General features: G+C 40.1%; 2 protein-coding genes across 2 annotated transcripts in view; both read right to left on the bottom strand.

The window, feature by feature from the left end:
- On the bottom strand, nt 1–11,150 carry LOC118363137 (ly6/PLAUR domain-containing protein 1-like). The gene is made up of 3 exons (XM_035743833.2): nt 10,862–11,150; nt 7,519–7,653; nt 1–3,402 (listed from the first exon to the last, which is right to left on the bottom strand). The coding sequence occupies exons 1-3, from the start codon at nt 10,908–10,910 to the stop codon at nt 3,167–3,169; spliced, it is 420 nt and encodes a 139-aa protein (XP_035599726.1). The 5' UTR covers nt 10,911–11,150; the 3' UTR covers nt 1–3,166.
- A 665-nt stretch (nt 11,151–11,815) lies between these two features.
- LOC118363170 (nck-associated protein 5-like) overlaps nt 11,816–22,086 on the bottom strand; it is a 173,191-nt gene continuing 162,920 nt past the window's right edge. Inside the window, 1 exon segment of the mRNA XM_052488619.1 lies at nt 11,816–14,410. Within this exon segment, the coding sequence (XP_052344579.1) occupies nt 14,087–14,410 (324 nt within the window). The 3' untranslated portion in view covers nt 11,816–14,086.

Here is a 22,086-nt window from a genome sequence, read left to right as displayed (position 1 = left end):
TTTCAGAAGCACTGTTTTTGGTCACAACTCTTTATTTGCATTTCACATGGGCAGAATATACAATCACTCTTCACAGAAGACCAATTAAGGGAGACCATCCAAAAAATTACCCATAATACCCCAATTCTGTTAAACATGTCTACCTGTTAATTCATTGCCTGACACATTCAAGATAAACATCAAATAAGGAAAAAACGCTGTATCATTATCGTTTAATTTTATCCACTATCTTTTAATTTAAAGGATGCATCATGACATACTTCTTACATTAATCTCTTTGCAAAGCCTTTCAATAATTACAATGGCCAATGAATAAATCAAATCAAATACAATTGTATTGGAGTAATGAGAGTAAGTTATTAGATATGTTTCTGAAATCTATTTACATTTCATATATGCTGTATTTCAAAAAAGAATGGTCTTCCCTTCAGTCTCTGTGCTGCCTTTTCAGCAGAATAAATAACTCATCAATTGACAATAGAATCAGCTGAAAAGAAAGACAAAGTAGATGACTGTAAAGCTACTGCTAAGCTAATACTGACTATGACTGGCAAAAGCCCATGGCACAAGAACCAAGAAAGAAACACTAGCCAACATAAATAAACACCCCGTCATGTATTTCCTACTGCACTGTTGTCTGTACCCTTTTGTCAAATTAACTCCACATTGTCACTTCAACCTTCAGTAGTCATATACACTCTGATATACGTGAGTGACGTCAGTTTCAGGGGTCAATAGAAACATTTCGACCAGTCGCTCACTCCAATGGTTCATGTGGATCATTTTACACAATCCAAAATATTGTAGTTGTGTTTGTGCGCTCTCTGGTACTTTCAAGTGACAATCCATCAGATAGGAAACATCAATAGAAAGAGAGAGAATATGATTTCAGTAAGACATAAAAGTATGAGCAATATTTGTACATGATGCATTGTTGAGTAAATGCATCCATCAACTATGCCTCTCCACTTATAGCTAAGGGATCCATTCCACAACACGCTGCGCGTGGTGAGCGTTCCGTGAGTCACTGTGTGCCAAAGGGTGTATGCTGCTGAATGAGCATTATAGAACATCGTCAATAGTTCCAGATGAGCAACTACACTAAAAAGCTCCTCTAAGCAGTTTTAGCAGGTAGCTACAATAACCAATACTTATAATCTGACCTTCCCGCAATGACAGCCACATATCTCATGTCTGTACAGAAAATGGTATAATATGCATCCCTGCAATGAAATGTCCTTAATGTGAACTTGTGAATCAGTTATGAATAACGGAACTGCATAAGCTCTACAACTAAAAAGCGGAGATATACTATAAGGACTGTTGAATGACTTCAAATATACTTGAAGAACCACACCCCCAAAAAAGTTTTTAAAGTTGAAACTGGATGTTGATACAGACTATTATTATCATCCTGTAAATGACTACAGCTAATAACAGGTTATTGAATACGCTACCGTTCAAAAGTTTGGGATCACGTAGAAATGTCCTTGTTTTTTGAAAGAAAATCACATTTAGACTGATGAGTTTCAAGAAGAAAGTTATTTGTTTCTACCCATTTTAAGCCTGTAATCGAACCCACAAATGCTGATGCTCCAGATACTCAACTAGTCTAAAGAAGGCCAGTTTAATTGCTTCTTTAATCAGCACAACAGTTTCCAGCTGTGCTAACATAATTGCAAAAGGGTTTTCTAATGACCAATTAGCCTTTTAAAATGATAAACTCGGATTAGCTAACACAATGTGCCATTGGAACACAGGAGTGATGGTTGCTGATAATGGGCCTCTGCACGCCTATGTAGATATTCCGTAAAAAATCTGTTATTTCCAGCTACAATAGTCATTTACAACATTAACAATGTCTACACTGTATTTCGGATCAATTTGATGTTATTTTAATGGACAAAAAATGTGCTTTTCTTTAAAAAACAAGGGCATTTCTAAGTGAACCAAACTTTTGAACAGTAGTGTATGTCAATTTATATAACGTTTAAGAACAAATCCCTTGTGTCTTTCAGCAATATGTGAAGTCCAAGAAAGTAATTGGGTATATACAGATGTAGGATCTTAATTTGATCACCCTGTTTTTGCAGGAAATTTTCTGCACAGCAGGAAAAGCAAACTTGTAGTATATTCAAGGTTTTTAAAGGCTTCTAGAGTTGTATTTTCCACTTTAAAATGTTGGTTTGCCCAAACAAAAAATGTATCAACCCTTACGTAAATGTCCATTAATTATAACCCACACAATAATTCACATTTCTGTAGGATTTGTTGCTGTAGGAATATGTTCCTGCTGTGAGAAACTGGTCAAATTAAGATCACACATCTTTACTTACAAATGATATAAGACATGAGATCCTGCAGTTAGTACTTACTGTAACAAGAACTTGTACTAGTAGTAAATGATGCAGCCATCTAAATATATCTCCAAAATCCCTACAACTAACTGCTCAATGTCCTCAACTGTCAGTACCATCTCTACACTCAGATCCATGATGAGTTAACACAATTCTCACAGCTAAACGGCTGCTGAGTACTCACTGACTATGATCACGTCTGACTCCTAATCATCAGGAGTATTGATCTGAAGCGTTCGATCTTCCTATAAACAGGAGAACACCGACGTTGATGAGGTCAGTGCCCATTGCCCCCAATAGGGAACCTACAGAGTAAGCAAGGGGGGATTGGAGGGCAAGGGAGGGACGAAGAAAAAGGAGGCAATGGTAAAGCATTCAGTTCTCAAAAACTCAAAACACCAGGATTATAAAAGGGGATCCTTCCAAAGTGTCTTAAGCTCTTGAGTATCCGATCCAAAGATGACGCTGTAGAGTCCACAGGAGGCTGCTGAGGGGAGGACGGCTCATAATAATGGCCGGAACGGAGCAAATGGAATGCCATCAAACACCTGGAAACCATGTGGTTGATGTCTTTGATACCATTCCACTCATTCTGATCCAGCCATTACCACGAGCTCGTCCTCCCCAATTAAGTTGCCACCAACCTCCTGGGATAGTCTCTTATGTATAGGATTCCTCTTCAAAGACGACACTAGAGTCTGATGTGGCCAATACACTACGTACGGTTATGTACTGTAGCCTATATGTACTCTCATAATACTCTAGTGTTATCTTCGGGTAGAGCAGGGGACAAATGGACGCCTCTCGGTCTATGTCAGAGAGAGGGAGACCAGCGTGAGGGAGACCAGAAGAAAAAGAAGGGAGGAAAATGAAGAGGTGGCGGCCGACGGGACCGGGCGGTTCTTCTTCCGGGGCCCATTGCAGAGCGGTGTGTTACAACAGGAGATGCACACAGAGTTGATCCTTCCAGTGCAGAACTGCTGGTAGCCTGACGAGGATATGAGGCATGCCCCGGACGAGGCACAGGACTTGCGGTAAAATATGCCTGAAGAAGGAGAGAGAGAAGTGGTCAGGAGTAGTGCAAAGCTATACAGGATGTCCAGGTCAAGGTAGATGTGGTAGTGACACCGTTGGTGAAACTGAGCCAAGTCTCATAGCAAACTGAGGTAGCACAAGCACTGGGGAAGGGAGGGGTAAAAGTCCGTCAACTGTCTTTTTATTTTCATGAATGTGTGTCTGTTTTACGTTATGCCTGGCCTATGCCATGTCTCCCACCCTTTTACAGTGCATGTTCTTGTACGTAAAGCAAATATCTGTGAAAATCAGACAAAGCAATATCTAATCTAGCTTTTTTCACAAATAAACAGGAATAACAATTACACATCAAAAAAATGTGGTGATTTGAACATATTTGCCGTAGGATCTTAGCCAAGTGAGAAATTCTTGAGACTATAATGTAATTCAGTGCTATTTGCAATTTAACAGAACTTTATCCTGATCAATACTGGAATGGTTCATATTACTGGGAGGTGATCCTCTCAGTGCCTAGAACCTTTGTCGAGCCGTTATAAGAAAGAAAACATTGGAGAATGTCACCTCGACAGAGTATAATGCTCTCAAACGATGGAACAATTGCAACAAAACAATGCTTTGATTTATATGGTGGCGAGAGAATGCACATGAATAAGAGTGTTTTGATTTCATGGAAACCTTGTTGTGCCATGAAGTCTTACCACAGGAGGTGGTAAGAAAGCCTGCGTCTCCCTGCCTGATCAATGAACACCTTGCAGGGACTCAGCTCCCATTTCGCCAAGACTCCTTCCTAGGAAATAGACACTGCGCTTTTGGACACAGAGAAATGCAAAGTGACCCTGGAGATTCGACTCAAGCTCCACTGAATCTATAAGCATCCGTTACATGTTATAAGCATATATGGGCGCTCGTAATGTCTTAATGCAAGGTCTATCACGTGGTCTCTGCTGAAATGTGTCAGCAGACTGCAAAGAGCTGTTATTATGAGAAGGGGTTCATAAGTGCTTACGACAAGTCTTACATTGCATTGTAACTGTGGCATAATGTGTTATACCCGTCGACGTTAAGGGAAGTGTCGAGAAAAGTTCAAATGAAAGAGTAAAGAGGAAGTAGATGAAAGAGGTAGATGAGAGAGGTAGATGAAAGAGGTAGATGAAAGGGGGGGGAGAACTGCTAGTCATGTTAAAAGTTACATCAAAACTTTACTGCTCTAATTTACTCGTCTTTCTCTTGAAATAATAACCGATGAGCTGTCAGACAAAGTGTAAATGTGTAAATGCAATACAATATTCTTGTTTTGTCTCAAAGACGTCAGACAAGCCTTTAAGACAAAAGTAGAGTGTTTCGGTCTGCACCAGCCCCCTGATTACTGCTATTAAGTATGACAGAATTAACAATGCAACTTCAGCTTAATCAACCCTCTGCTTTGTTCCATACTTCATCACTATGCACATTTAGAACTGACAGTCAAACAAACCAAGTCCCCAAACCTTTGTTGGGGGGAGGAATGGGTAGAATTCACGTGCAAAAGCCAACTTTCCCTGAGGATTATGTTACAGATGTCTTCACATATCATACACACATTATGCAAGTGTTTCTTTCCACCGATAACGATGTGGTAATTCGCAAATTCATTATTTGTGATAAATTGCGGTTGCTGCATATAAAGATAATTAGTTAGGCTCCTGGTCTCAGGTTGACATTATAGGAAATGATTAAATTCAGGAACTTATTCATTACCAACATTGCTAGAAGGTTTCATGTTAGAATAAAAGTTTGCATGAATTTTCTGTTTATCTGCTTACAGGAGCACATAAGAATCCCTTTGCCAACATCGCATTAGAATCAAATGACTCAGAAGACCTTTCTAAAGAGTGCAGAGACTGGAAAAGATTTGTGAATATTTTTTAATTTTTTATTTCACCTTTATTTAACCAGGTAGGCAAGTTGAGAACAAGTTCTCATTTACAATTGCGACCTGAATATACTGTAAGCTAGTGCATTTCACACAAAAGTGCATCCTTATCTCAAGGTTATTCCAACCATTACACAGCATTACACCGTGTACATTTGTTCATGACATTATTGCCGTAGATTATTGCCTTTGAGTGATGAATCTTGTCAACCATCACGTTCAGAGACAGTTCGGGCATAAAACACTCGCTAAAGACAATCTTGCTATGACGGTTTTGGCACACTTTTTTTATGCTCTTGTAATTGGAAGCATACATTTGAACACAAGTGACAATGCTGTACATAACATTGGATGTGGTAAGATCAATAGGCCTAGTGTGTTTGAAGGGCGTTCTCTCATTAACCCTCTTGTTGTGTTCGTTTCATGTTAATGAATTCTGTGTTCCCGGGTCCAAAATGACCGCCCCCATTAGAGCTGATTATAAATCCATAATAATACATATATTATCACCTAATGTTGTGTTAGATATTTTTTATCAACTTATAGTTCTTGTGAACACTGCAAGTTTTGAACTTCTATTTGCTATTTATGGCCTGTGGGCCTCATTGACCTGAGCTCATACAACTTGTTTTTGAGATGAAAAAAAAAAGCATCATGTATGGATTATTTTGACAAAAACAAATACTCAGATGAAAAATATTGTTCTATTCATCACGGACTACTTTGTGTCAAAGTTTAACAAGGACTCTCTCCTCCTCACCAGTGTTATGATCAAAGATATGATCAAGAGCCTCACATACAATATATCGTTTGGTCATTGTGCTGTCACGGAATGAATTGTGAGAAAGGCCTCAAAAAAGATTTACATACCAGAGCCTGAGAAAAGTTCTATATATTATTGAAACAATGTTGCGATTGTCTGTGAGAATGCTAACAGGTGTGGTTCCCCTGGGGGAAATATTCTATTGGGGAAAGGTTCCCGTGGGGGTTGCCATGGAAGCCAAGAAGGGGAGTGATGTGTGTGTGTGTGTGCTCAAACACACATGTATGTGGGGGTCTGGGAGAGGAAGTGTGTCCATCTGATGAATGGGCATGTGCCTGAACTCAATTTTATACACTAATTGTATTCTCACCCATTAATTTCTAATTACTGGTCATTTTTGACCAGGAACACCACAGGTGTACAAAAGTTAAATAAAAACCCCAAAATGTTATGAAAATCATCCAAATGTAATTTGTGTGTTCAGATGCCCTGTGTGGACAAAGTCATGGAACCTTATGACAATCCGATTAAATTAACTACGTTTTTCAGAGAGAAAACTTGTAAATCAGTCCAATTTGACTGGAACACGGCAGGAGGGTTAAGCAATAAGGCACGAAGGGGTGTGGTGTATGGGCAATATACCACTACTAATGGCTGTTCTTATGCTCATTCTTACAACTCATAGTGCCTGGATACAGCCTTTAATTGTGTTATATTGGCCTTATACCACAAACCCCTGAGGTGTCTTGTTGCTATTATAAACTGGTACAGCAGTACAAATAAATGTCTGATATACCACGGCTGTCAGCCAATCAGCATTCAGGGCTCGAACCACCCAGTTTATAATAAAAAATATTGCATGGATCAACTGAGTACAGCAACCAGCAACCATGGGGTTAACCACCCTTTGGGATAATCCCATTAAAATAATATGAGCCATAAACCATGAATTAACTATGGTAATAGCCTCTTCATCTATGGAGATTCGTTGATACACTGTAGGTCCCAATTGATGTAGTGGGCATGTAGGCCTAGTTTATGATCTCATTTGTTGATGTTACAAGGAGACCTTATAGATCAGTTCCACTGAATTCAGAGATAGAGAGGAAGTGCAGGAAAGAGGAAAATATACCGTATTTAGGTCACATGTTAAAAAGTGTCACAGTCCGGTGTGACTTGGTTTTGTATGGCAAGGTAGGTGTCAGAGAAGGCAGTGTGGCCTGGGGTGGTCTAGCTACAGAATACATTTATATTGTGTCGGCGTGGGTTCGAATCCGGCCCCACCCTTCTGACACAAAACAGATCCTCCAACCTTCCTGTCTCTCTCGTCAGACTGAAGCTCACGCTCTGCTGTGGCGGAGATCCAGCGTCAGCGAGAAGGGACTACTTCTCCCACTAGCTCTATCCAATGAAGAACAAGCGAGGAAAGGAATGGGACGCTGTTTTCTTACCATCCTTCTTCACCAGTACCTCCTTCTGACACATGTCCTGCACGTTGACCGTGCAGTTGACAATGAACTCCGGCGTGGAGCATTCATTGTTTTTCACCTCCTCGCACTGGTAACATTGGATCTGGAGAGCATAGCCTGTACAAGAGAGAGACAAGAAGAACCGCAAGGAGTTAAAAAAAATAAAAATTAAAGTCCACAGTTCACCAGTATCTGGCATATAGTATCTCATTAGTCTATGAATGTTGGTAAATTCTTTCAAGTTCATTTGGCTGTGCTAGATTGAGCTTTCCCGGCACAGTGGAACCAATGGAGTTGTCAGAAAAGTGCAAGCTGGCACTCCAGGCAAGCTCGATCGAAACGCTGAAACTATTTGAAAAGATTAGGCCTAAAATCTCGTTTGAAAGATTTGAAAATGTTATGCCGTGCACCCAGGTCTGCAGTTCAGTCATTAGCATTATCCCTTGTTCATCTGGAGCCTTTCAGCCCCCCATGTTTTCCTCCCAGCTAATCAAGAATAATGTGTTTTCGTGATCTATTGCCATTACCACAGATCAGGAACTATATCCTCGAGGAGAGACAAATCCATATTTGAAACGAAAAAGTCTCTTCGCTGGCATTTTGAAAGTCAACTTGGACCCTATTTGCAAGACGGGATCTCCGTGATGAATCACAAGTGTGAAGATTATCTCAAAGGGCAGTTAATGTGAGAGAGACGATGTTGACGCTATATCCTTACACATGCGGACATGTTGCAAATATCAGACAATAGGACTTTGAGCTAATATGATGACATTTCTGTACCCCACCACAGAAAGCAGTGATGAGTCACACAAACACATACTTCTCTGACTACATACACGTTTGTCATGACAACAAAGAAACACAGCAGAGAGGAGTTGTTTGGTGCACAAACAGGTCTGGAGTCAGGATAAAGGGATTTTGACTGAAAATAATGAACAAACACTTTCCAACAATATAAATCCATACTCTCATGTACTTGCCAACTAAACTTAATATAGAGCCGTCAGACATAATTGTGTGTGTAAGCTGGGCATACTGTATCTGTGCAGGGAAAAAGGCGACTCAACTTTACGCACTAAAAATAATAATTGCCATTCTGACTACTACAGGTCAAAACAACCAAGCCAGAGTGCTTCAGACAAAGTGTTTTTATCCACACACTCAATGAAGCTGTTGCTCCAGCACTGACTTCAAATGAGATGAATTCATTCTAACTTGACTCATTGGAATTAAAAGGAAATTTGAGATTAACTAAGAATGACAGATGGTTGGCTATTCACGCAAAGTTGTTTCACGGGGAAGAAAAATCAAGAGAATTGAATCGAGGATACCGGACGGATAGCACAATCTGATTCAGGGTTTAGCAGAAACATGCATGACTGTGCAATGATAAACAATCATTCTAAATGTTCTCAAGCGCCACAGTTTCAGGTCATTTGTTCTCCGTGACAGTTAGTACCGTGTTCTAATTATTAAAATGGCGACAGTCATTCTTTTCCCAGTCTGACAGCGCCGTCAAGTACAAATTCAATTGAAAAGGACCCAAAACAAAAATCAGAGCGTAATTACTTTAAAACCAGATAAATGCTTCAAAACTCCATCCATCAACTGAGCAATAGAGTCTCATAAAGTGCCTAAACACATCCTAGACTGTAATGTATTTGTCCTCTACAGACCACTGGCTATTTACACTCTATATAATTAACATTGAGGCAAGCATAAAGTCATGTACACATTGTCTATACTTTTCATAGTTCACTGAGGTCAAAACATCCTCAAGTTATTTCGAAGTATTTTCTGCTAACAGCAAAGATTATGTTTAAGGAGTGAGTATGTTAACCAAACGCAGCACATCCAACTCGGAACGGAGAGAACATTTGTATGTTATTTACACCAGAGTCATTTTTTGGCGAGATCAAGTTCTTACAGGGCCACTGCTCATATGTCATGTGTAATGTGTTGGACTGGAAATATGGACTGGAAAAGCTCTGAGCGGCTGATCGTTGGATGTATGTTGGAATGACAATGTGTTGAACTGGAAATATGGACTGGAAAAGCTCTGAGCGGCTGATCGTTGGATGTATGTTGGAATGACAATGTGTTGGACTGGAAATATGGACTGGAAAAGCTCTGAGCGGCTGATCGTTTGGATGTATGTTGGAATGACAATGCGGACTATTCCATTGACATAGATTATCACTGTCATTTTACCTGAACCTTTTTTTTTTTTAAATTAAACTACATTACCACCGTTTGTATACATCATTCCCAAATCATTGCCATAAGGTGACCCGTGTGGATTGAGAAATCGGTTTATTTGCCGTCATCTATCTTAAATGGTGTATTTTCCTCCCACAGTCATCTGAAGAGAGACAGCTTTTTTTTATTCTCTGCATATTTAGTGATTTTAATATTCATCACAGGTGTTCATGGAGTGGTAGTTCAGCTCCTTTGACACCCATTTAAAAAAATGGTGCTTGAGTTTATTACATTCACCTGAGCTGACAACTGTTGATCAATCAAGTTCCTTATCATTTGAGCTTGATGGAATGCCTACACCTGTAAAAAAAAAAAAAAAAAGTGTTGAATTGCATCTGTGTAATTAGAAAGCTATTAATAGGCTATTGATAATGAGCGGCCTCGACATGTCCCTCTGCTTTATCAAATGTGTGAATACATTCTTCACCTGTAAGGGTGTCGAGTCATGTTTAGTAGCAATTCATCGGAACATTCAATAGCCAAATTAGCATGCCACGCAGGGCAATTGTAAGATCAGAAAGACGCTCCAAATATGGAATAATGGTCAATGTTTCAGCTCTATTATTTAACATTGACTTTTTAAACAATATCATTACATTTAAGCAAAGATACGTAAAATAGTAGCTTAAGTAACATTTTTGAAAATGTGCCTTTGCACAAGTCATATGGCGCTATAGTTTTACAGACGCAATTATGACCTAAGGTGACATATTTTCTCTAGCTGGAGCGCAAGTGTCATTAAAAATGTTAAATCCAAGAATCTATGTCACAATTTCTTATTCCAAGACAGTTATAAATGCATTTAACGAGATGATTTGATCTGCAATGGTGACCTCCTGCGCGCCTCCCTGTTGGCATTACCAGACCTCTACTGGACTTCTGAAAACGATTTAATTGTTTTCATCCGACAAAGAAAAGCTCCCCAAAATAATTTAAACATAATCCAAACTTGAATTAGATTGGAATACCTGGACACATCACTTGCGGAAATGCTCTCAGCATCAGAATACAACGCAGCAAACTAACACGTGTAAGATTACGCAGTCTCCAAAGTTTAGCATACCTGTTTTGAGGAAAATTCCAAGCAAAGTTGCGTAAATGAGAAGCAACATCCTCTCCCAAATGACACTATAGAGGAACACATCAGACCAGGTGAACTTAAAACGAAAGCAAAACCCTTAGATGGATCCGTGGCATCAATGTGTGAGAGCACATTCTGCTGCGAGGAATGTGATGCGCAGCGCTGAACGAGGGCGAGCTCTGGGGTTCGAGAGACTAGGCTGCGGAATTCCAGTGAAATTGGATGAGGATAAATCGTAAAACGTACCACGTGATGAAAGATCGTGGTATGGAAGCAATTCTTCAATCACTCATATCCTACACGCGCAGATCAGTGACTGTTTAATTGCGTCCAAATATGAAATGGTCACCTTTGGATATGCTTTTGGGCATGGAGTGCACCGTTGGTAGTCATGCACATTTAACCAGATTTAGAAAGGCTACTATTAATTAAATACGTTTTTTGAGATCATCTTATGGATCTTCTGTGTGAGAGAGAGAGAGAGATGGGAGAGAGAATGTTTGGATGTCACTCTTGGGTGGCTGAATTAATTACTTTTATTTATAGTCACATAATTACCCATCAAGAGACTCCAATTGTTATAAATGCCCCTACTTTATAAGCACTGTTAAAGAGAGTGAAGCTCAGTGAACACAGGCTATACGTTTAACACGTTTTGTAGTTGAAGACTATGACTATTACCGCAAGCATTTGAAGGCAGGACTTGGCTCAAACCTTGCCATTATTAACAATTCCCTGCTGTAGCATATATATATTTCAGTTACACATTTATGAGCGCAATGGCAAAGATCAGCGAAGACCTCACTGTTCCTTATGACTATAGTACCTTACATTTGACTACAGTATATGATACTGAACGCACACGTGTATGACTGCACGCACACACACATACATACACTAACGTCAACCTCCAACTGTTACGAAAGCTGCACCAAATTTAAAATAGGAAATCATTTATTTTTATTTGTCTGGGAAATTATTACATAAAATATAGCATTAAAAGTCTAATGTAACAGCCAAAATTGCACACGTAAAATTGCACACCAAACTAACACTGCTGGTAACAGGTTCTCTTACAAAGGAACAATCAAGCAGAGAAGATGTGAAGTAGGACAATTAAACACCACTATACAGTTCCATGTACAAAAAGTGGGATATAAATACTCGTCAGCTAGAAAAATACACACTATGGTCTTAGCAAGACTCTCCTTACATATTATTAACAGTTTGATGGAAAATTGTTCAAACAATGAAACGTACAGTCTGTTTTTGATTAGCACCAGAATCAAATTACGCACGTTTGGCATGATGATTTATTCCTACTACGTGTCAAATGTGTTATAGGATAAAGTGATAAAAGGTTGCAGTAGTAGCTTTTATTCGACAAAATAAAACATTTTGTATCGACAAACACTACAGGAAGTCACAAAACGAGGAAACGATCAAGAAATGTTGAACTGTTCTCAATCAATAGATATATAGTTTGAATGATTGGCAAACATTACACAATTATTAAATGTTTTAAATTGCATATACCACTCAGCTCCATTCTGAAATGAATTTAATTGCAGTTTTTAACACACAAACAAAATATACAAAAAAATGAGTGTTTTATGATGCTACAAGAGACACAGTTTCAACAGTTATGTTATCTTGAAGTTCATGAAGGTTTTATTTTTCAAAAAATGTCTGTTTTCCGTTTTAAAAATGAAAAATGTATTTTCCATGAGTTGTAACCTTATATTCAAGGTAACTAGGTATACGCGTTGCATTTTCCCTGAGCTACTAGCATAGACCTTGCTCCGCAAATGTGTTATCGAAGCCAACAGAAGTTTCTGATTCATAAGTACCGTTCTGACACTAGTTCAGTTCTATGTTTACATGAAATACTGAGTGACCCAAGTACAATGGTGATGGCACGGTGATTGCTTAAAGGGATAATTCAGGATTTTTTCTACTTCCCCAGAGTCAAATTAATTAGTGGATACCATTTTTATGTCTCTACGGGCAGTTTGAAGGACATTGCTAAATAGTGTTAGCATAATGACTGGAAGTCTATGGTAACTGCTAGCATGCTAGTAGATATACTTCCAGTCATTGCGCCAACACTAGTTAGCATTAGCTCACACAACTAACTCTAACTTCCTTCATACTGGATGCAGAGACATGAGATAATGGCATCCATGAGTTCATCTGACTAGGGAAGAAGATAAAGGGCTTCATTGTCAAATATCCCAAAGTATCCCTTTAAGCCACTACATAGCAGTTGAAGATTAGCTTGACAGTTTTGACTTGCAGGTAGAAATGATTGATCATGTATTGATCATGTATTTCTCATCTGTACCACAACTCAAAGTCAATATTGACTCCAGTACATTCAATATGCAGGATACTATTCTTTAAGATTCCACAGTACTGGTGGTTCAATTAAATGTGCAAATGCGTGTATTTAGGTCACTTAATATAAAGTATAAATCCCGCCACTTCAAAAATAATGTGTCTAATGTGTGTCACATTTGAGTTCGCCATGCAACTTTCAAAATAGCACAGCAGTCTAGTAATCGTACACGTTTGACACAATGGCTTTAGGAGCTATGATTGTATGGTATGGGTTGCAGTGTATTGCATGATGGTAGTTGTGGTGTGTAGGCCTGCCATTGTGGCATACAACACTGTGGCAGTAAAACATTTGAGAAATATTTTGAGAAATAATGATCAGTGAGAAAACCATCTATCCACATCCAACAACCGTAATAGTTTTTTGCACATATTATCATTCTTAAGGTATTGCTCCACACTACTAGGCATCATCAGTTGCTCCTGATGATATTGCTGATTGGTTTGATTTGGATTTGGTGGTATTTACTCTAGTTATGTCTTCAAGTTGAATTCCTTAACTTTGTACAGTATTTTTACAGTGCAATGATTTAAAAAAAACATTCCCCCTTCGGGGAAAAATATATAATGCAAGACAATTTCTAATATTGCTTTCCACACCTTGAACGGTGGTACTGTTGTAGCCTATATTTTAATTGTCCATCTCAGACGTCATGCATACCGTACAGTCTGGGTTCACGTCCTTATCTTATGACATCACCGATGACATCCCTTCCTTTCTTATGACCTAAGTGCTTCGGTTGGTGGGAGTAGCAGAGGCCTCCAATAGAAGACTCCAACAGAATCATCCCCGGCCTCCACTTTCTTACTCTACACATCGTTGGAGCCTTGACTGGTGCATGAGGAGAAGCTGTCGTAAAGCGAATCACTGAGAGAACCCACACGCTCCGCCCCGGGCTTGTTGGAGTAGTAGCTGGACGACGAGGGCTCGTTGTCAACCCTGCTGCAGCAGTCCTCTTCTCTCTCCCCTGTGGAACAGGAGCAGTCACCGCTACTGGGCCTTAGCTCTGTCTCCGGGTACAGCCCCAGCCCACTGCTGTTTAGCTTGTTCAGGGAATCCAAGGACACGTCTCTGGAGCCGACCTGGACCCCCCCTCCGCAGCCGCCTGTCGTCATGTCCACTCGATTCCCTTTCTACAGCAACAACAAGACAAATAAGAGAGGAGAAAATGAGACGAGATGTGTTTTTGTCATCTGCCCACACTGCAGCACATTATTATCATCATACATTAAAGGGCCAATCTGGTATTCAAACAACAAAACTGTCCCAGATTACTTATATTAAATGATTTGGAGAAAGGAGCAATCTGTCACTCTGTCTCTCGACAAAGAATGTCCAGAAACAACAAAAACAAGGCTGTCATGCTGAATTTACTCTGAGTGTACAAAACATTAGGAACACCTTGCTAATGTTGAGTTGCACCCCCCTTTGCCCTCAGAACAGCCTCAATTTGTCGGGGCATGGACTCTACAGAGTGTCGAAAGTGTTCCACAGGGATGCTGGCCCATGTTGACTCGAGAGGTCAGTCTATGTCATGGAACTGTTTTGTACACTCAGTGTACATCTAGTTCAGAGTAATGCAACACCACAAAGCAATTTGACTACTGCCATTCCTGAGTATCGCATTGATTTATTGAGAGCTTTGTTCATTCTCCTCCCATGCTTAAGGCCCAATGAGTCTGTCTGGGGGAATCTGCCATGAGATATCAACCTCTCTACAGGGAGGGAGGGAGGGAGGGAGGGAGGGAGGGAGGGAGAGATTCTCCTTCGTAGCTGTTTTAACACAGCATATTATATTTTTGTCAGGAGCCCATGTTGTTAAAAAAGAAACGAGTGAAACGGCAGCCAGCTTCTTCTCGCTATAAATTAACGCAAATGGCTTAACCTCAAATATACTGGAGAGAAAACAGCTACTGTATATCATTTTGCATATTGACAGGTGTTTTGGTATGCACGGAGATTCTAACTTAAAGGTATAAAGTGGTATCTGGGTATCTGTTCAATGGAGATTTCAATCCATTAATTCTTGAAGATTATACCACAACAAGAGTGGAGCTGCCATTTGTCTAGAGAAATAAATCCCAGATTGCAGCATTAATGTTGCAGTTTCAGGATGAATCCCTAGATCCCTCTAGGTCCTGTTGTTTATGTACTTTTGAGAAATATTTTTGGCATGTACACTTTTATCGTGTGTGGTGGCTGAACTCATTGCCTTCTTTCATGGAAAACGCCTCCAAGCCATTCCACCACCCTTGAGTAAATTGGCAACACAACAATAGGAGAAGTCTCCATTGATATATATATATAGATATATAAAGCTCTGCATCTCCAATCTAGCATAATCACAGAAATCATGCATAATGCATTTTTCCACATACAGTCATAAATCTAACCACAGTGAATACAAAACACATCTTCAGTAGAAAAAAATAGATGTTGTGTAATTCAACCTTGGTCAATAACTATTAGAATATTTTTCCTCCAGCCAATCTACTGAAAGGGCCAAGCCATCCACACACTTCCTGGGTGGAGAGTACACAGAGGTATTACCGTATTACCAGGGGTATAGACCGCCCTCGGGGTTGCACTAACTCCTCATCATTAAGTGTTCACTGCCAGGTGCCTCTTAGAAATGGCTTTCCTCCCAGGAACTCCAGCCCAGAACCACTCTGCTAACAATCTGCCGGTTTACAGTAATGCATTCTAAACACCGGCACCGCGGGTTAGATATTCTTCACGTACTAAATCAGCACAGAGAAAATCGGAAATACCCTCGACTTCTGAAAAATATCACTTTTGAGATACAGTGACTAATAATGGTAATTCAAGGGTTGGTGATAAAAAAAACGAATATGACTCAAATCTGCAAAAGGACACATCTCCATTGTAGCAAAGTTACTGGAGAGTCAAAAGTGCTACATCGAAAATGCTTTTTAGTCCAAGACTAGGCTCAATCTGGGTCCGGGAAGCCAACCATATAGTATGTGCCGGTGTAGTGTAGTCTACAGGTGCATGGATGTGGGAGACCATGAGAGCCGAGCAGAGGGTGTTTGACTTGATTGTGATCAGTGATTGGAATTGGGGTGGCCTTTCGTTCAGTGCCTTTGACAGTGAGGAACAGCAATCATGGTCCTGTTCTTCTCCTAACAGCCCTGAGCTCTCTATCTCGGTAGGAGGGATTCTTATCTGTGATTGAATTTGATTTGGTGAAACACAATTACCACTCTTGTCTGTGGGTCGAAACCAACCTCCGTGCAGACCTTGACCATCCGAAGGCACCTAAGGAGCCAGTTGAAGTGTATCCTTTACAACGGGAACACACAGGAAAACATCGCCTCAGGGGCACATCAGGTGGAAAAAAGAGCTTGTCAACGGCTAATTGGTTATCATCTAGCAACACTGAGGTATTTCAGTTCAATGGGAATTTCTTAGGTAACTTGGATTCTGACAGAATATATACGTTGGAAACATTCTTCCTTTCTAAAGAAGAGTCAGTCAGTCGATAAGGAGGTCAAATAGAGAACGGCTGTTCTTCTCCCTGACTGGGATTCTGGACAATTGTTGTGTGTCTGAAATATTTATTGTTCATATACCACTAATGGTATACTGTTGTGTATGTACGTATAGGCAGTAGCAGCTGGTATACAATTTAAATCAATCAATCAATATATATATATATATATATAGGCATGTGGGCCTTGAGAGACAATACTTTTTCTCTACACTTGGTGTCAGATGTTTAAAAAAAAAACACCTCTGATATTTAGATAATTACAAATTACTCATAACATTTCGGCCCAATTTTTGATTCGAAAGTCTGTCATCTGAAGCACATCTTACATGTCTGTACTTCTACTTCCAATTGCATGTCCAAGACCAAAAACATGCCTCTCTCTCCCCATTGCATTAGTGCTCCAGGTAACAAGCTGTTACAAGCAGCTGGGGGAGAAAGTGTGAACACAGATATTACATAGTTATGAGGCATATTGCTGTGTAACCTGGCCCTCTCTGGTCTGGCTCCTTAGGCCCTGCCATGCCGGGCCCCAGCACAGCATCTAATGCTGTTTTCCCCTGTCGGAGAGGCCTGCAGCAATCTCTATTACCCATCGGCAGAGAGAGAAGGGAGCGAGAGAGAGAGAGAAGGGAGCGAGAGAGAGAGAGAAGGGAGCGAGAGAGAGAGAAGGGAGCGAGAGAGAGAGAAGGGAGGAGAGAGAGAGAGAGAGAGAGAGAGAGAAGGGAGCGAAAGAGAGAGAGAACCTGGGAGAGAAGGAAAAAAAGAGAAAAAGGGAGAGAAGGAAAGATAGAGAGGGAAATAAAGAGAGGAAGATATAGAAATAAAAAGGGGGGAGATTGAAGGAGGCAGAGGGAAGAGGGGGTGTAGCCAGGCAGCCAGAGAGGCAGGCAGCCAGAGAGGCAGGCAGCCAGAGAGGCAAGCAGGCAGTGTGGCTGTCAGGCAGTGTCAGGATGATGAATGGGGGCCAGGCTGGGCCATGAGGTCTCTGATGGGAGCTGCTGAGCTTTACATCACTCTCCTGAGTGTTTGTGAAAGGTTATTAAAGGCACTTAAATCACCCAATCTCACACCGCACCCGCGCTCCCCCCCGTCCGCACCTTCCGCACACTTCCCAAACGAATCTTCCCTAACGATATTATGAACTTACCTGACTGACTTAAAGGGAATGGTCACACCACCATATTTTACAGTAGGTACGGGTTTCTTTTCGGCTCATACATTCTCATTTTGGTGCCACACATACCACTGATGTGAGTGGCCAAAAGACCTCTAATTTCATGTAATCTGACCAAAGCACCAGTTCCTATCGAATCCAAGTGCCAATGCCATTTAGCACTGCTGGGTGATTTGAAAAGTCTTAGTCAAGCGATCAATAATATAATAACACTCTTAGCAAAAATGTTTATCTTTACTTTACAAGTCTGTAGAAACTATGAGAATAGAAAGGTTCAGAACTTTTGTGAAACATAAATAATATATCTCAAATAGAAATCAAAACTGGATGGACTTCAACGACAGATGGTGGGTTAAGGGTAGCTGGGACAAAACAGAAACAAGGATGGGACAAAAAAAAAAAAAAGGTAACTATATTGTAAAACATACTGTGTCCTTAAAATGTACAGTATATGGTATGTATAAGCTGGAAGTAGAAGTTGTTGTTGTCCATTGGTTTACTCCAATTAGGAAGGGGAAAATAATAAGGGAAAATATATACAAGATCTATATACATACAGTAACAGTCAAAGGTTTGGACACACCTACTCATCCATGGTTTTTTCCTATACTTTTATAGATATTTTCTGCATTGTAGAATAACAGTGAAGACATCAAAACTAGGAAATAACAGATATGGATTCATGTCGTAACCGAAAGTGTAAAACAAATTAAAATATATTTCATTTGAGATTCTTCACAGTAGCCCCCCTTTGCCTTGACAGCTTTGTACACTCTGCATTCTCTCTACTCTCATGAGGTAGTCACCTGGAATGCGTTTCAATTAACAGGCGTGCCTTGTTGAAAGTTCCTTTGTGAATTTATTTCCTTCTTAATGCATTTGAGATAGTTAGTTGTGTTGTGACAAGGTAGGGTTGGTATACAGAAGAAAACCCTACTTTGTAAAAGACCAAGTCCATATTATGGCAAGAACGGCTCAAATAATCAAAGAGAAATTACATTTACATTACATTTAAGTCATTTAGCAGACGCTCTTATCCAGAGCGACTTACAAATTGGTGCATTCACCTTATGACATCCAGTGGAACAGCCACTTTACAATAGTGCATCTAAATCTGAAATGACAGTCCATCATTACTTTAAGACATGAAGGTCAGTCAATCTGGAAAATGTCAAGAACTTTGAAAGTCTCTTCAAGTGCAGTCGCAAAAACCATTAAGCACTATGAGGAAACTGGCTCTCATGAGGACCGCCACAGGAAAGGAAGACCCAGAGTTACCTCTGCTGTAGAGGATAAGATCACTAGAGTTAACTGCACCTCAAATTGCTGCTCAAATAAATGCTTCACAGGGTTCAAGTAACAGACAAATCTCAACATCAACTGTTCAAAGGGGACTGTGTGAATCAGGCCTTCGGGGTTAAATTGCTGCAAAGAAACCACTACTAAAGGACACCAATAAGAAGAAGAGACTTGCTTGGGCCATGAAACATGACCAATGAACATTAGACCGGTTGAAATCTGTCCTTTGGTCTGATGAGTCAAAATTTGAGATTTCAGGTTCCAACCACTGTGTCTTTGTGAGACGCAGAGTCGGTGAACGGATGACCTACGCATGTGTGGTTCCCACCATGAAGCATGGAGGAGGAGGTGTGATGGTGTGGGGGTGCTTTGCTGTGTCTGTGATTTATTTAGAATTCAAGGCACACGCTTATTAGGACTATCATTTGTTTTTCAACAGGAAAATGACACAACACACCTCCAGGCTGTGTAAGGGCTATTTGACCATGAAGGAGAGCGATGGAGTGCTGCATCAGATGACCTCACCCGACCTCAACCAAATTGAGATGGTTTGGGATGAGTTGGACCGCAGAGTGAAGGAAAAGCAGTCAACAAGTGCTCAGCATATGTGGGAACTCCTTCAAGACAGTTGGAAAAGCATTCCAGGTGAAGCTGGCTGGGAGAATGCCAAGAGTGTGCAAAGCTGTCATCAAAGCAAAGGATTTGTTTTACATTTTTTTGGTTACTACATGATTCCATTTGTGTGATTTCATAGTTTTGATGTCTTCACTATTATTCTACAATGTAAAGTTGTAAAGAAAAACCCTTGAATGAGTAGGTGTGTCCTAACTTTTGACTGGTACTGTATGTTAAAAAAAAAAAATATATATATATATATATATATATAGGGGATTGGAAATTGTGCAAACAATTAAATTGATGAAAGCCCAAATTTACTTGCAATATTAGTGCTGATCTACCCCCTATTTTTATTTATTTTTTATAATAATGCCATGAAGCAAACTCCAGGCTTTTACATTTTTGGGATGACATGAAAATAGAGCTCTTTAGCCAAGCACACCAGTAGTGAGTTTAGAGTCGAAATTAGAATGCATGAGCAGAAAAGAACCCCATTCCTACTGTACAATATGGTGGTGGATCTTTGATGTTATGGGGCTATTTTGCTTACACTGGTCCAGGAACCATTGTTAAGGTCAATGGCATCATGAGGGACATCAGGGACATCTTATGCCACACACCTGGTTGCCTCCTCTGCCAGGAGGCTGAAACTTGGCCGCAAGTGGAACTTCCAGCAAGACAATAACCCCAAGTACACAAAAACAACATTTTGCAATGGCCATCTCAGTCTACGCGGACATGAAACCCATTGAAAACCTGTGGTTTGAATTGAAGAGGGCAGTCCATAAGCACAGAAGAAGGATATCAAGGATCTGAAATACATCTGTATGGAGGAACATTTAGAAAAAGGCTCAATGCCATTATCCTGGCAATTGGAGGTATTGTGACCCCTACATTTTGAGAAAACATTGATATTACTTCTTTAAAAAAAATCTAATTCTCTGAATTTCCAATTTTTTGGGAGCATACAATATACTGTAGCTCAGTATTTGTATTATTTATTTTATACAGTCATTTTGGCTCATTTTTATCAAGGGTGTCAATAATTTCAGACCCCACTGTATGTATGGGGGTATTGTCATGGGTGGACAGGAGGGCAACTGTGTCCCTTTAAGGCAAAATACATGTTAATAAGGAGTAAATGGGTTGAAAAGGAGTAGTAAATGGGTTGAAAAGGAGTAAATGGGTTGAAAGGGGGACCATCATCTTGTTTGGTTGATGGCTATTAAATGAGGTTTTCTCTTCTGTAACTCAACACATATCTACCTTGAACTTGAACATTGAATTATTAACGGATTCATTTAGAATAGTCAAGTGCTATTCAACTAAACAATGTCAACAATCCTCATAGGCCTTTATTGTGTTAGATGTCTTTTCAAAGTTTCTTTATTTTATTTATGAAGGTGTTTTCTTGTGGAGGTCTTTCCAAGACCAATTATTGGACAGCAAAAGATGGTAGGATTAAATCCATAGTGTTGCTCTGTCTTTGGGTGTATTTGTTGTCGTTGTTTGGGTGATCTCTGTGCAGGTTGGATGCACATGATCTCTGTCCGACACGCTGCATTTCTGTAGGGAATCTCATCACAATCAGAGCCATGCTTTCAAACTCCCAGCTCATCACCGCAGCAGCCAACCACACATAAACCTTGTCAGAAAATCCTCAGTTTACAACCCCACGTCCACAACCAGCAACCAAACTTCCCTTTATTTCACACTGACATAAAAAATGGTCAAATCCAGGCCATTTTAGCACAAACGCCTTTGTAGAGTGGGAGTGGAATTATTTTATTAAGTGTAGACTAATGGCTGAGAAGACAAAAAGCTCCATTTTTTTCCCAATTATTCAAGGCAGAGCCTTCGTCAGGGTCAAAGCATACGCCAAGGACATTCGTTTCTCCACATTCAATTTTGAGCAGTCAATTGTTCAGTCAATGCAGAATGGAATAAATCTGTACTTATTGAATCTATTAGAAATGTTTGACCCCAAAAAGAGACGGGCAAGGATGATGTTTAATAAAAAGGCATACACCCTGAGCCCTGCAAAGTTGTTTTTTGCTTTAGCAGAGTAGCTGCAACTTTCAGTACTGCTCCTCTTTCATAGTACAAGGCCTCTGTAGGCCAACAGTAAGAACCAGAGTTCAAGAACATAAAACATATTCATGTATTTCTCCTCTCGCTCTCTTTCCCTCTCTGAACTTGTGTTG

Source organism: Oncorhynchus keta, chromosome 30, assembly GCF_023373465.1.
Source record: "Oncorhynchus keta strain PuntledgeMale-10-30-2019 chromosome 30, Oket_V2, whole genome shotgun sequence".
Classification (NCBI taxonomy): Eukaryota; Metazoa; Chordata; class Actinopteri; order Salmoniformes; family Salmonidae; genus Oncorhynchus; species Oncorhynchus keta.
Note: the sequence above shows the minus strand (reverse complement) of the source record. Positions and strands in the feature narration are given on the sequence as shown.